We start from the raw sequence: 15,142 nt of genomic DNA, 5'->3' as shown, positions 1-15,142 counted from the left end.
TTTACTTGAGAATATATATTTTACATACATACATATTTTTTTTGGATATGTTATGACTTTCACTCACTACATTTCAATGACAAATATTGTACTTTTTTTACTTAACAGGCCTTTCTCAGAATGGAAAAATGTGCCCTTAAGACCCATTTCAAATGGACATGCAAAAACAATTGTTGATCTACTACAGCTATACGAGCTGGTAGGCTACCTTATAGCATACAGTAGATCTGCAATTTTCACTATTTAAAAAAATATATAGCATACATTTTATGATGGAAAGATCAAACTAACTTTAACTCTGAAACTATAAACGCAAATGAAATCCTTCCTCCATGTTGCCTCCCCTCAAGAGACAAACGCCCCAGAGCCGAAGGAAGAGTCTTCCTTTTTATTGCGACTGTAGGTCACATTTACCATGAAAACCTGAATTTCCGTGTTTCATGGTCACGCCTTGTGACATCACACCTCCATATATGGTCACACCTCGTAACACCACACCACCATATATGGTCACGCCTCGTAACATAACGCCTCCATCTCCACATACAGTATGGAGCTGACCTGTTCCGACATTCCATATTATCCTACCATACCCGTCCTTCCTCTTCGATGTCTTTATTCAAACTCTAGACGGGCCCACCCCAAAGTTATTAGTGCAGCCGCGCCCGGCAGCCGGCGAAAACTAACTCTCTCTAAAAGGCCCGAAACTTAAGGCCCGGTCCTACCTGGGCCCTCATCAAACCCTGTACACTCAAGACACTGCCACCCTTAGATTTCCATATATGCAGCTGACCTGTTCCGGCATTCCATATGTTGATCTGACCTCATCAAACCCTGTACACTCAAGACACGCTCCATATATTGCCAGACCTCATCAAATCCTGTACACTCAAGACAATGCACCGCTGCCACCCTTAGATCTCCATATATAGAGCTGAGCTGTTCTGACATTCCAAGACACGCTCTATATAGGCCAGTACAGAATTCATTCCATATGTTGATCTGACCCTCCATGCCAAAGCACCAGTACTCGCCCAGCAGTCTGCCGGATACATGCACGCGACCTAGGTCAGGGCGTCTTATTGGTGTCTATACATTTGCACTACTGTAAAGACGAAACGGAACTGGAGAGGAGGCTCCACTTCCACTTTATCGCATACTCATGAGACGTCTTCCATTGGCCCAGACTGTATGATGAAGCGTTTGGAAATCGCGGAGGCAACAGTCTGGTAACGCGAGACTAGTCTGGAACGGATGATATTATCGTTATGTCATGTTATAGTATTGTTTTGTAGTCATCAGGCAGGAACAATCAAACGGAACTTCCTATTGCCTCAAACCGGAAGAAAAACAATAAAAGCTCTCGTAGCCTGTAGCTTTTATTGAGAAAAATCAGTTTGAGGGAAGAGGAAGTTCCGGAAGATTGTGGACTACAAAATAATAGAGGGTATGCGAGTGACATCATCATCATACCAGGAAGTTATGCGGAAATGCCTACAGAGTGGCAAAAAACTTCTTTCTGGCCTTGACAGCTCATACATCCAAACAGAAAAGTAATATTTGATTGCATTAAATGACTTCAAACAACATTAAATTCACTTTGTCACTCACTGTGCCACTCGATCTGCCATTCACTTTATGCATGCGCATACCCTCTATACTGCAACATGACGTAGCGATATCATCCGCTCCCGACTGGTTCATAAACCCAAAATGGAATGGTGCCCAGACTAGGATTGAATTGAAGGAATTCCCGGAAAATAAATTTTGACCGATTGAAATACAGTAAGCAGTTTAGCCTAAGACCCAGATACATGGTCGGAGCTGCACTGCGCTCTGGATGTTATGTAATTTTTCACTTGTAACACACTTTATTGGATAGATTTTTAACAGATTAAGTTAAGAGAACGGCTGATCCGGAATTCTCATTAAAGCAAAAGAAAATTACATGAAATGTGAGTAAAATCGAATACTCACCAGTTAGTCACCACAAACAGTTACATGTAGGAATGGCTCAACCAAGTTGAAAGAACTACTGTTTCACAGCATTCACAGTTTACAATCTGAAACCACTTGAACCACCAACATGTATTCTTAATCATAGACTTAAACACATGCAACAATAAGACTATACTGAAAATATACCATGAAAGGGTTGCATTTTTACTAGTACCAAGATAATCTCTTCAAAGACATTCCCAAAAACTGTGCAACCCTCGACTCCCAGAAATTAATAAGTTAGTGTGGAGTGGAGTTTATATAGAACTGCAAGCATATTTGCCACTGGGCTACATATTTCTTTGGAGAAGGTGTAGCCTATGTCTATAAAGAAACAAGCCATAGGCTTCGAGTTTTGAATCCTCTTCCAAACCTTGTATTTAAATGTACTGTACTTTTCTTCTGCAAATGTTAATTATTAAAGTATTCAATCAATCAGGCAAGCAATGCAGTAACAGAATATTTGACAGGGATGTGTGTTTTCTGGTAAATATTAGAGAAAAGTAACATGAGCCCCCTGCTGAAGAGAACAGTTTAAGAATAGTTTTTATTGAGCAACTAAATACTGCCCTCTAGTGGCCAAGTCTTGCTTATTGCACGCTGTGAAGCAAAAAAAATAAATGAAGTGCCAGCATTTTCTTCAACTAAACAAAGTTTAAAATTGAAGTGATGGGTTTTAGAGCCAAGGAAGAATGATTAAAACCCTGCTCTTTAGGCTGGAAGCTGATATAAAAACTAAAACCAAGCCAGAAATCTCGCTGTAGTGAGTCATGAACTCAGACCTGAATTATCGTCTACTTTTAACTCTGTCATATGGGCCAATTTTTCTCAATTTTAAAACAAAATAGAGCTCTAGGCTAAATCTGCCATTTAACATTTAGGAAAACAGGCAAGTATGATAACATTTATATTATTTATTTGCTACTCAAAACAGTGACAAACCAACTGAATCCATTATCTATGCTAGGTTTATCCAAAGGTTGTGTTGTGTTGGTATAGAACTAAAATTACATTTAGTTTACCAGCACTAAGCACATATAAAGTACTGTATGGTGCAAACTCATTTGCAGCTGGACTCTGACTCCATTGTTTTCCCCCGAGGCCTGGCCTCATGTATGAGTAAAGTCTCCACCAACAGAGCCCCTGTTGCAGCCCCTATAGCTGTCCCCATGGCTGCCCGCAGAGGGGCTCTGATGGAGCCAGCCAAAGCCCCAAAGGCTGCTCCCACAACAGCCGCTCCGGTCCACATCCATGGGTCATTCCACTCAAAAGACACTCGTCCAGTTTCTCTCTGTATCCCTCCGACAACCTCTTCATGTGGCAGAAGTGCATCAGTCTGCAGCCGTTCCGCTTGCTGATTTTGTGTCTCTGTGACAGAGAGAGAGAGAGAGAGAGAGAGAGAGAGAGAGATGGGCAGATGGGGAACAAAAGAAAGCTGTTACTCATTTTTTCTTAGTGAATCAAAGGAAGGGGTGAAACTGTCATTACCCATGGGTTTTATAAACAGATGAATGGTCTTACTGAGATCTGTGACAACCGCCTGGCCATTCAAAGGCACTCTGAGCGCCCACGTCTGCTTTCTGGCAAACTCGTCCTTCACAGAGAGGACATTAAACCTCACTTCACTGTGGACGTTACCCTTGACCACTTTTTTCTCAAGCTTTGTTGTTGTTCTCTCCTTTGTGTAGTCTTCTTTGCCACACTTAACTTCCTGGAGGTGCCTCTGCATTCCCTCTGCGGTGACTTTCAGCACCCTGTCTTTCTCTTCCTTTTCCCTCTCCAGTCGCTCTATCGTGTCTCTGAGTTCTTCAGTTTCTCGTTGGCGGGCCGTCTTCATGTGCTCCACTTCCTCGGCTTTCCTCTCGCATGTTTCCTTGAGGGTGTTGATTTCATGTTCACGCTTGATCCTCTCCTCCTCAAGTTCTCTCTCTCTAGTCTCATGTCTCTGCTTCGTCTGATTCATCTGTTCATCTCTCTCTGCACATCTTCTATGTAGCTGTGTCACCATGATATCCTTCTCCAAAATGATGCGTTTCAGCTCGTTGATCTCCCTCTCAAACTGCAGTGATCGCATGCCAATCTCTTGCTCATAGTCTCTGGTCCTCTCTTCCATTTGTCTCTCCACCACTGTTGCTCTCTGAATCAGAGCCTCCATTTCTGTATCTTTCTCTGCTGATGTCCTCCTCATGTCCTCCACTATCCTGTCCTTCTCTGTGAGTATTTGCATCAAGTGCTCATTCTCCATCTCAGCTTTCTGGATTCGATCTGTAATCTCTTTAGAGCTGCACACCAGCTTCTCATTGCATTCCTGGAGCTTCCAGAACACACTGAGAAAATGTTCAGTGTCATTCCCAGCCGCAGTCTCCTCGATCTTGTCCAATAGTTCTGTAACTTGGTCTCCACCGGCCGCCTTTGCGTTGTCCAAAACATGGTACCTGTTTCCACATTTATCGACCAATCCTCGAAGCGCGGGCCACGTCTCGATGTGCTGCTCGATGGCCGTGACTCCGAGCTTGTCGCCCCAGGTGAACAGCACGACGGCTCGAGTCCGTGCCCAGTGTCCAAACAAACCCAAGAGTTCGTCCACTTCGAGGCCGTCGGTTTCGGTGAAGGTTTCGTCGCAGCGTACCACCACGAGGACAGCGTGTGCAAAGGGGGCACACAGAGATGCACCGTGCACAATATGCTCTCGCACGTCCTGTGGTGTGTCGCCAGAGCAGTATCTCCCGTGCCAGCCGGGCGTGTCAACCACTGTGACACGTCTGCCGCCGACGTCGCCCAGTCTCTTTGCACACTGGGACGTGGGATGCCCGGAGCCAAAGAGCCGCTGGCCCAGGATGACATCTCCAGCGGAGCTCTTCCCAGCTTGCTTTGGTCCAACCAGCAGAATCCTCAGTGCAGAAATGCGATCTGACTTTCCTAACAAATGAGATAAAAAGAAACTGCATGACCCTTCTTGAATGGTCATCAAAAAGTGTAATTGTTACATGCACTTTTATGGCTGCTATTAGATCGTCTCTGCCGGGTGGAATTTGTGCATGTTCAAAACTGTGACATTTCAGGGCATTTCAGGGATTCACAGCATTTAGACCTTGCAATATGCTACTTTTGATGCTTTTGTGTGACAATGTAGTACTGTTTGATCAAGTATAGGCTGTTAATTTCCAAAACAAACAAAAACACAAAAATAGGAGAACCATACCCATTAGAGACGTCAATGTGTTCCTCGTCCGCTGCATCCTCGCCCACCTCAACGCCGCCCTGTCGTCCACCGCTGTCCTCTTCCTGACCATCGTCCTGTTCCACCCGCCCTTCGCCAGCACGTAACTGTCTCCACCTTCTTCCTCTGTGTTTCTCGCGACCATCGCATCGATTTTCCCCAAAACCTCTGTAACCTGAGCGACGTCGTCTTCCCCCCAAGCGCTGGTGTCCAGGACGTGGTACCTGTAACTGCACCTCTCCAAGACGGCCTTGAGAAACCTGTGTCCGGCGATGTAGCCCTCGATGGGCGACCCCCTCAGTCGCTCGTAACGGGTGAACACGACGAGGGTGTTCGTCCAGACACCTACGGAGTCGAGCAGCTCCAGCAGACCCTCTACCCTCCACTCCCGGCCTTTGTGAGCACCCACGGGGATGACCATGAGGAAGGCGTGGGGGCCCGGTTGGCACATGGCCACACATTCTGCCATGTTGCGCTCAACCAGGACGGGGTCTGCCACAGAGTAGCGGACCCACCTTTCAGGTGTGTTGACCACGGTGAGCCGGCGTCCCGTGTCCTGGTGGACGCCCTGTCTCCTCACGCACATGTCCACGTCCCGCTTGGTGTCGAACAGCTGTCTGCCGAGGATGGTGTTTGCTGTCAATAAACACAGGGTTAGAAAAAGAAGAAAAAGGTCACACACACAGCCACAATGCTGGAAATGTATTAAAAGGAAGCCAACATTTCGACCTGTAAGGTCTTCTTCCGATTGGGAGTGTGCTGCCTTTTTCTTCTTTTTCTGTTTACCGCTTTAGGCCTTTAGCACCTCACCAATACTGACGTGCCCCCTTCTCCTGTTTGTCTACCAATAAACACAGGGTTATCATCACGACATTTTACTTGACGCTTCAATTGTCCAGACAAATGTACGTGATTAATGATTTAATCGTTTTTTGGGGGGTTTTGCCTTTGGAACATTTAAATGAAATATGCATTGCGATTTGCGACGTGATGTGAGCTTGTAGATCTGCTATTTTCAAATAGCTGATGTAGGCGATATGTGGTCATGTTGCCTAGTCGTTTTCATACACCTGGGTGCTAAATGCACCACAAAATGCTGGTACCACTACACTGGTCCTACCTGTCAAACTCTTGTCCAGCCAGTCACGGCCCAGCAGAACAATCCTCTGGTCCTGATGACCACCATGCTCGTTTCCTATGAAGGGTCAAAGTGCACCATGGTTCATGTTCTTATCAGGTCTGACGTAGAAAATAACATCGTAAAAAATAGCATCATCATCAGGTTAGTTAATAGCTAAAACTATTATACTTTAGTCTCTTTAGAACAGTGGTTTTTTCTGTGTGACGGGACCCCTCAGGGTGGTCCGGGTCCCTACGTGATTTTGTGGGGGGTCCCCAGGTGATTAGCGTAATGTGCAACATCGTTTTCTCACTCGACAGTAAACAAACCAACATAGCCTACCCTACAGCATTAGCGTATACAGGCAGATTTGTGAGCATATGCAATACAATATTTATCTGTGGAACAAAGTCAAACAAAATGTAATGCTACAATGCTAAGTGCTTGTCAGGCTGGGGGGGTTACTTTAGGTTGTGGCCTGAAAAGGTTGAGAACCAAGACAAAGCTTAAATGATTAGTTTGAGAAACTAATGAAAACTTGACAAAGCCATCTTGTGTTACAGAGACACGAATAGACAAGCTCCCAGGGCGTAAGGAGCTTTAAGATCAAAGCTAAATGATAAATGCATTCACAAACCATGTTGTTAGATACAGATAGAACAAGAACATACAGTAGCGAGTGACAGACATACCTTTCATTGTATCTCCTCCTCTGCTGCACACCTGAACCTACGGTCTCCCAATGTTGTCAAGTATTCATTGCAAACTGACAACTATTTCCTTTTAGCTCAATGATACCACACAGACTTAGTGAATCCACCTTTACACTCTTCAGTTATAACCTGTACTACTTTCTTTGTTTATCTGTATCTGCTTGTGACTGAGGGTCAAATTCCACCCCCCCTCCACCCCTCCCATGATGTAAAGCTTAGACTACAATGGATTACCTTAATGATCAACATTAATCATAGATTTAATCATAGATACTGTATCTTTAGAAATGTTGTTGATGAAGCAGCTTAATGCGGGACAGCATCAGTGAAATTTGCAGCTAATTGCTCTTATTGAAGAATAACATTCACATTTTATTGTCAATTTAATGAAGCTTACTGTAAAATAAAATGTAGGCCATCTATGATGTAGGCTACATTATAAAAACTAAACAATTAACAGACTGAAAATGTTGAGCCAGGTAAAGACGATGAAAAAAACAACTTCATTCACCTTCTTCGAAAAGCCTTTTTATTCAGATTCATATTCAGATTGAATGAAACAGCTGTTCCATTGCAAAGTCTGTAAAAGAATCATCCGAGTTTGAATCAACTCATTTTGGTGTCTGTACAACAATGCACAGCATGCAAAAAACAAGAAATGGTCTACAGGTGTTAATTCCGTAAGAAAACCATGATCAATTACAAAGTCATTGTTGGACAAAAAAAAAAAAGCTTTATAAGCAGCATGGTTTATGACCAGAGTTCTCCCTTGCAGCAGCAGCGTGTTGACACGACAGCAGTTGCTGAAGATATTTACAGCTCAAAGAGTTACACGGATTCATTCTGCACCAGAAATAGCAGACCTACCAGCTCACAACGCTTGTAGGTAGGTCTGCCATCTTCAGTGTGCGACGCCGTCACGTGACGGAGCATAAACGGGCTCTGTACATGACTGCAGATCCCTTTTCCAGAAGAGGCATACCCGTTCATTCCTATTCCACTTCATTTGATTGGCTCAGCAGCCAATTTGAAACTGCAGATTTTGAACTGCAGTTCAAATCTGCTGCCGAGTGAATCCAAGTGAATCTACCATGGAAACCGGAAAAAAGAGAACGAGTCTATTTGGCTTTATTGTTCCACTATATCTTTTGTAGATACAGTACTTTTGGAAAGCATATCAGGGTGGCCCCTTTACTTAAACTTCTGACATAAGAGACTAGAGGAACATAATGGAGTCATTTGGTACAAGCCTCAATGCATGGCCTGCCATGAGGGGGAAAATGCTATAGTAACGGAACAGCTAGGTACATTTGTGTCATTTCTAAAAGAACTTATGTGACATTTACATTATATACAATATTTTCAGTTTATACAGTCTTGCGGGGCCACTGGCACAAGAGCCAAAGGGTTGTGTGTTGTGGGATCTACAGTATTGACAATAAAAGGGGCCCGGCATTTGGGTGTAAATGGGGAATGATTTAATCTGTGCCTTTGCAGAGATGTAGTTGAAGAATGATATGGGTGAAGAATGGCTGCTAAAGCTCCTCTGACGGTCCTGTTCCAAGTGTGCAAGCAGCCAGAAACTAACTAGCAATCCAAATAAATTGAAATACCAAATCAGTCTGTGATCAAATCCTTTAATATTCTTAAGTTGTTTAATTGGAGAACAGTTACAAATACTTAGAAAAAAAGACAAATAAAAGCCGACTTGAGGCGTTCTTAAGCGAATTACTTTGTCAAAAAGATCAAATTGCAGTGTAAATTTTCTAATGTTGATTACAGTGAGACTTATATTCCTTCCATTAAAAAAGAAAAAGGGAAAAAACACCATGTAAAATGTTTTAACAAATGGTTGAATTTCTGCAAGTCCAAATTTTGCTCAGGAATACACATCTTTTAACCAATGACTAGGCTAGTTGAAGGGAGCTGCACTATCCTTGGGTCAAACGGCAGTACAGAAAGGTCAGAATAATCATCTAGGTAGTGTTAAGATAATCAAGCTTTTAACTTGTAGTGGACATTTGAAGTAATGCAGCTCCAAGTGTCGCCAAGTAAAGAATTATGGATTGATCAGGAGCAAAGGCTCTAAGCTCTACAACTATGAAAAGAATTTCTCATGCCTTTTAATCATTAACCACTTGAGACCTAACGGTGTTGCACAAAATAAAAATGTATTTTTTAAAATATATATATTGAAGCCTTTTGCCTATAATGACAAGCTCAAAATAGGGATGCCAGGTTTGTTCAGTTGTAATGGTTAGGTAAAGGCCATTACATGTTCCTTCCGACGTCTGAAAAAAGAAAAATGTCCAGTTCAGACAGCCTTCCAGAACTATAGTTCGGAGAGTCAGGACAACTGTGGGGGAGGTGCAAGGGTTATGAGAAAAATAAGTTGAGAACGCCAATCAGAAGTTCTGAATGACGTCCATTTGTAGTTAGAGAACACCTCACCTTTCCCATGAACAGTACGGACGTCATAAAGGAGCATGTATTGCGCTTAAGTTTGCCGTTTGACTCCTCACAACATGGCGGGAGGGAGGGGTGCGTCTAAGCAGCACTCTGTCTATTAAGGCTTGCATGAAACTGTAGGGGTTGTAGGCAAAACTAGAGAATAAAGATGTACTAGCGACAAAATTTGCAACCAAACACGGTGATATTGGATAGGAGGAACGATGACAATTGGCGTCACATCATAAACGGAAACTCAGTGGTTCACAAACATTTACATTTCAAGGACCCCAAAATGAGAGTGTACATGGATGATGTCCATTTGGTTCCATCTGTACACTCAAGAGTTCCAGACCTGTAAGGGTCCATTTGGAAACCCATTAAGGAACCCTGAGGGTCCCTGGACCACACTTTGAGAACCACTGAACTACAGGATTAGTATTATGTGTGGCAGAGGAGGGGAGAGAGCATAATATGGGACAGGGCTTACGAGAGAGGGTTTTCTATGTCAACTTGTCAAGGAACCCCAACAACAGCCATAGTCTCTGGCTGTGGGTAATTTTTTATTTGCTGATCTATGCTTTGTAGATCCATTTTCAAAAAAAGAAATGTGACAATAATGACATGCCCAACACAGGGATCGATGCCAGGTTAAACTGGCACAATGAATTTGTCATAGTTTTTTGCATTTTGGATTCAGGAAATGCTGCCACTTGGAAAAAAGTGCACTCGGGTAGCAGCTAGTGCATAAATGAGTCAATTGAAATTAACTCTAAAAACAGAAATCCACCCTCGACAGTAAGTGCAAGTAACAGGCAAAACCTGAATTTATCATTTGTTAAACGACCAATATATTATAATATTAACTTTTCAAGTATTCCGCGTGTGACATAGTCGGAGCAGAAATTAGGTTTAAGCATGGGTGTCAATGCACTGCTTTACAGCACTAAGCAAAGTAAGCATGAACTGAGATGGAGTGTATAGCCAGCCCTGCACGCTGGAAGCAGCTTCATTACACGAGAATGTGCGTCCACGAGGAGGCCGATATAAACAGCTTAACCACTTAAACCCTATACTTCATATCATAGACCGGGATCCATCCTTGGCCCTCTCCTTTTTTCCTCCCTCTACACCAAATCTCTCCACCAAAAATAGCCCACCTACAAGCTCACAATGAGTTTTGTACTGTGTAGAGTGGCGATTTTCGAGAAATGCCCCCCGGCCACGGCCAGAATAGGGCTGCTAGAGTATAGCCCTTTACCAATAAACAGATTATATATGCCCTCCCGCAGCGCAGAGATAAGAGTAGGCAGAAGAGGGAGAATGTTCAAAACAACATGAAATATTGAGCACAGGGTGAGAAGAGGGTGGAGGTTTAAGAAGGGGTGGCGAATGAGTGATCCCTTGCCAAGCAAGCTTGATTTAAGGCAAAGGTTTACTACTGTTGCACTCCATTATGTGGACAGTAAGAAAAGACAGTCTAATCTCAACAGCTGCAAGATTACATGAGAGCAGTGGGTGTAACATTTCTTCTGTAAAGGAAGCAGGATTCAACAGGAGGCAGGAGAAACTTGACAACATGAAACGTGAACGTGAACTGTGTACTGCATTTCAACTGTAGTAAAGACAGGTGTAGTAGAGAGGGAATATAGCATGTTGGAAATCTTCCAGTGTATGGACCGATCGACACTGCCGGTCAAAATACGCTCACATTTAGGGATCAGAGATAGTTAAAGATGACTGGATGAAAACAAGTTATGCATGTCTGTTTGCATGCCGACGGCGATGAGTGAAAGTAAATAAACTGAAATTTGGTATTAATGACTTGAGAGTTGTAAGTAACTACCTGTATGGGATCGGCACTGGTAGATGTTGGCATCTACCAGTCCATGAATTAATTAAAGTCCATTCATTAATTCAGAGCCCTTACTCATAGGGCCCTTACAACATACACCAGTCCCTCACTTTCAACCCTCTAAAAGCCATTTAGTGCTTGCCTCTGCTACTGAACACAGCTTGGTTGACATCAGGTTTTCATACAAAACTTGGACATTGAGCTCTAGCGAGGTTGAGCCCTAGCCCAGTGGTTCTCAAGTTGGGGTCGTTGAGGGGGGATTCCAGGGGGTCCCACCCAGCAGAATTATTGATCGTTAGGAACCAAAATGGACCCTTCTCAGTGTAACTCTGTGAGTGTACTAACATGGAACCGAATTGGACCAGGTTTCATTTGTAAACTATCCGAGTTATGGGGTGTCCACGGTCCAATGCATACCAAACTCTTTGAAAAGTAAAACATTTTGAGAACCACTGCTCTTGTCCAATCAGAATTGCTTGCACGCTGTGGCATCACACCACATTGAGCTTGCAGCAGTAAAACCCAATAACCCACCACAGGCCCCGCCCAGTCAGCCATTGACCCACCCACCAGATAAAAGGAAACGGAGACCAGTTAAGCTGCTGAGTGGCTTGGGTTCCAAGGGCAATGGGATGAGCGCTTCACCTCTCGGCCCTGGTTGGACAATGACAGTTGGCATTCACTGAAGTGGAGGAGGTGGTGTGGCCCAGAACAGGAAATGAGCTAATTATCGCTGATTGGCTAGTGTCCGTGTAACCGCGGGAAAGGTCAGGGGCCGTTTCAAGGGGGACTTTACATGGACTTAAGAGGGGGGTGGAGGAGGGGGATATGATGCATGGGGGCATGCAGCAGTGCACACCTGCCCTTCTCACAGTCTTATGTCCCTGTGTTACTCCAGAGCAATAGGTCCACAGACGGTTTACATTCACACTCTCTCTTTCATATTTGTGGTCATCTCTCTCTGTCTACTGTGGTGAATAATATCTCTAACTCACATCTCTAATGTTTAATGGGGGTTTAGCCCCCGGATCCCCTTCCTTGTCCCGCTGACTGGCTGACTCTGCAGTGGGTAGAGAAATGGAGTGAATGGAGAGGGAGGGGGCAGCGGGGTGCGACCACCACGCATTGGGGCTGGGTGCTTCTAGTTTTGTTTCTTGGGCCCCGGGTCACCGTAGCTGGAGCCGGTTTTATTCACCTCTGTGACGCCGATCAGGCGGCGGATAGCAATGGAGGCTATAGAAGACACAATGACACAAAAACAGACAGATTATTAGGATAGCGATGCAGCGATAGGCTGCACAAGACGCAAAAGCAAGAGATTAGGGAATAAATAACACCACCAACATCTCAAGAGGTCTTTGGCTTTTACGGCAGGACAGGGACTACTTGAAGTGAAACCTGCTGTCGTCAGCCGGCAGGGCCAACTCCCTGAAGCAATTTAGCTGCACCATTTGCTCTCCATCTCTCAGCAGTCAGCGTAAAAGTTGGCAGATTGTCCTTACCTACCATGAGAAAGAGGCAGATTGTCCTTACCTACCATGAGAAAGAGGCAGATTGGCCTTACCTACGATGAGGAAGAGGATGAAGCCGATGATGAGGAGGGGAGAGCCGCTGACGGCCACACCACACGCAAAGTTGATGAGCGGCGACAGCAGCACGGTGGCCCAGAACACGAAGTTGAGTAAAGTCCATGGCCGGCGGGGTGGGATAATGGTGGGTCCTGGGTAGCAGCCCTCCTTCTCATAGTGTTCTTGTAGTGCATCCTGGAATAATGGGATGAGACGACTCTTTATTTAATCGCAGGACAGGAGGGATCATCTCTTGTGTGTGCGTGTGTGTGTGTGTGTGTGTGTGTGTGACAGTCTGTCCTTGGAGCCTTTTTCGGGAACCCACTCGATCGATCAGTGCCATATTTCTTGTGTGTTCTGCTGACAGGCCAAGGAAATAGCTCCCTGGATTTTTCTTTAATGGAAGTCAAAGGCTGTCAGATCAGGCTGAACTGGTGCCCAAATATTTGGAGTCAAAGTCATAGATGAAAGATTACTGCCCTCACAGGTGGCCCAGATGGAAACCAAGCTGTTATTAGATGAACATGTCGTAGCAGATCCACAAGCTCTACTTTTGTGTGACGCTCTAGTATGATCACATAGGGCTGTGGTTCCCAAACCTCTCAGGTCGAGACCCAAAAGAGAGATTAGACGATTTTTATTTTCAAGATTAAAAGCATCAAAAGTAGCAGATCTACAAGCTCAAAATGTGTGATTTACAGTAGCATGATCAAGCAGGGCGTTAATACACACACACACACAGAGATCTGGAAATCTGCAGCGACAATTATAATATGTCATTGGCACAAAAGTCTAAGGAACACCTGGGGTGGCGAACCACTGATCTAGAGTGCAGGTTTCCATATTCTTACTTTTTCCTGGTAGAGTTTATGGAGCCAGTTGGCGCACTCCTTCTCATCGTCTGGGATCTCCTCCACAGGGAACCGCCTGAAATGGGTGGAAGAGAAGAGAAGACGATCCATCACAACACAGTGCCAGGAAGATGAGGCTGCTATTGCATTGTCTGACCACCAGGGAGCTACCCTACACACCGGATAGGATACGCATTCTGCACCAAAGACCAGCTACTGGCCATTTCTGCTTTGCAAGCCACTGATGCTGACCTCTACCCTCCATTGTACAAGTTATGCATGGCTGCACACACAACTGCATGTGCATATTATTAACCACCCTGGTAAACTGGGCATGAGACCCCCCCCCCTTTTTACACCAAATCTCTAAAAATAGCATCGTCTATTTTTAGAAACCCCCCCCCCCCCCCCCTCTACAAAACAATGTACTCTCCTCCTGTTACACTTAATTTGACTAAAAGCTAGAATGAGTAATTACATAATTGTAGGACAAGGGACATTTTCCTAGCCTGACCTGGCAAGAATCCAACAGCTTTTAGGGCTCTTCAACGATAGAGCACAGAAATCAACCTCAGGAAGACGGCAGGAGGTTAATGTGTCCTGACACAGCCTAATGCATCATCATTATAATAAACCTTTGATGACTAAATAAGTCTGGGGATGGTTGGCTTAGCTACCCATGAGTACTGGAAGAAGTGTGTTCTGTAAGTAAAGTAAGTAAAAGTCCTGATTTCAAAGATGAAGTTCAGTTCAAACGTATTAGTACTATAAGTATACTAAAAGTACTAGCGAAACAAAATAGTAACCAGTTTTACACCTTACCATACAATATTTTCCATATTTGCAGTGTTGAAAAATGGACATACGGTAATAGGTACTTGAGCAAATTGTCTGTCAGGTGAAAACATCATATGTCCAAAACTACTATGTTTTTACTGCATTCAGTGAGTCTACTACTTTTGATGCTTTCGCGTGATGCTGTAGTATAATCAAGTAGGACAATTTAAAGACACAAAAAGTAAGATGGAGATAGGTTTCTGCCAGGCAACAACTTCTTAGTTACTGTACAGGAAGAGTAGCTGCTACTAAGGTAGTAGCTAATGGGGATCCAAATAAACAATAAACTTGCATTCGCCAGCACCACCACCACCCACCTTACGCTCAGGTCGGCTTTGTATTTCTTTCCGTTGACGATGCCCAGCAGAGTGGGGGTTTGCTTGTCTTTGAAGTTGAGCGTAACATCGTAGACGGCAGTCACTGCGAACGAGGAAAAGGGACAACAGCAGTGGTGTATAAAAAGAACGGAACAAAGTTTTTGTGAAGATGGTGGGAGTCGGAGACGGTCACTAAACAGTGTGTGTGTGTGTTG

At 44.2% G+C, this 15,142-nt stretch overlaps 2 protein-coding genes across 4 annotated transcripts in view; both read right to left on the bottom strand.

Moving 5' to 3' along the window:
* Nucleotides 1–2,658: 2,658 nt before the first annotated feature.
* On the bottom strand, nt 2,659–5,325 carry LOC308330329 (uncharacterized protein). The gene is made up of 3 exons (XM_080785178.1): nt 5,201–5,325; nt 3,520–4,917; nt 2,659–3,366 (listed from the first exon to the last, which is right to left on the bottom strand). Exons 1-3 carry the CDS (start codon nt 5,289–5,291, stop codon nt 3,059–3,061), a joined length of 1,797 nt encoding a protein of 598 aa, XP_080641304.1. The 5' UTR covers nt 5,292–5,325; the 3' UTR covers nt 2,659–3,058.
* Nucleotides 5,326–8,672: 3,347 nt separating this feature from the next.
* LOC308331240 (1-acyl-sn-glycerol-3-phosphate acyltransferase gamma-like) overlaps nt 8,673–15,142 on the bottom strand; it is a 31,751-nt gene continuing 25,281 nt past the window's right edge. For 2 of the 3 annotated variants that reach the window (XM_080786552.1, XM_080786553.1), the window contains exons 7-10: nt 14,928–15,030; nt 13,774–13,849; nt 12,919–13,117; nt 8,673–12,587 (exon numbers count right to left, since the gene is read on the bottom strand). In XM_080786552.1, coding sequence (XP_080642678.1) covers nt 12,496–12,587; nt 12,919–13,117; nt 13,774–13,849; nt 14,928–15,030 — 470 coding nt within the window. In that variant the 3' untranslated portion in view covers nt 8,673–12,495. Of the gene's footprint in view, nt 12,588–12,837; nt 12,857–12,887; nt 13,118–13,773; nt 13,850–14,927; nt 15,031–15,142 lie in introns of those variants that run through there. The other variant, XM_080786554.1, reaches the window with a different exon arrangement.

The sequence above is a fragment of the Protomyctophum bolini genome (assembly GCF_963924005.1).
Source record: "Protomyctophum bolini genome assembly, chromosome: 16".
Lineage (NCBI taxonomy): Eukaryota > Metazoa > Chordata > Actinopteri > Myctophiformes > Myctophidae > Protomyctophum > Protomyctophum bolini.
This window is presented reverse-complemented; position numbering and strand designations above follow the sequence as displayed.

What these genes read in the sequence shown, in the direction of transcription:
- LOC308330329 (XM_080785178.1), bottom strand. Translation starts at nt 5,291, where the DNA reads ATGGTCAGGAAGAGGACAGCGGTGGACGACAGGGCGGCGTTGAGGTGG. An exon ending in CACATTGACGTCTCTAATGG is followed by an intron (nt 4,918 to 5,200) that starts GTATGGTTCTCC and finishes CTCATTTGTTAG; the next exon opens with GAAAGTCAGATCGCATTTCT. An exon ending in GGCGGTTGTCACAGATCTCA is followed by an intron (nt 3,367 to 3,519) that starts GTAAGACCATTC and finishes TCTCTGTCACAG; the next exon opens with AGACACAAAATCAGCAAGCG.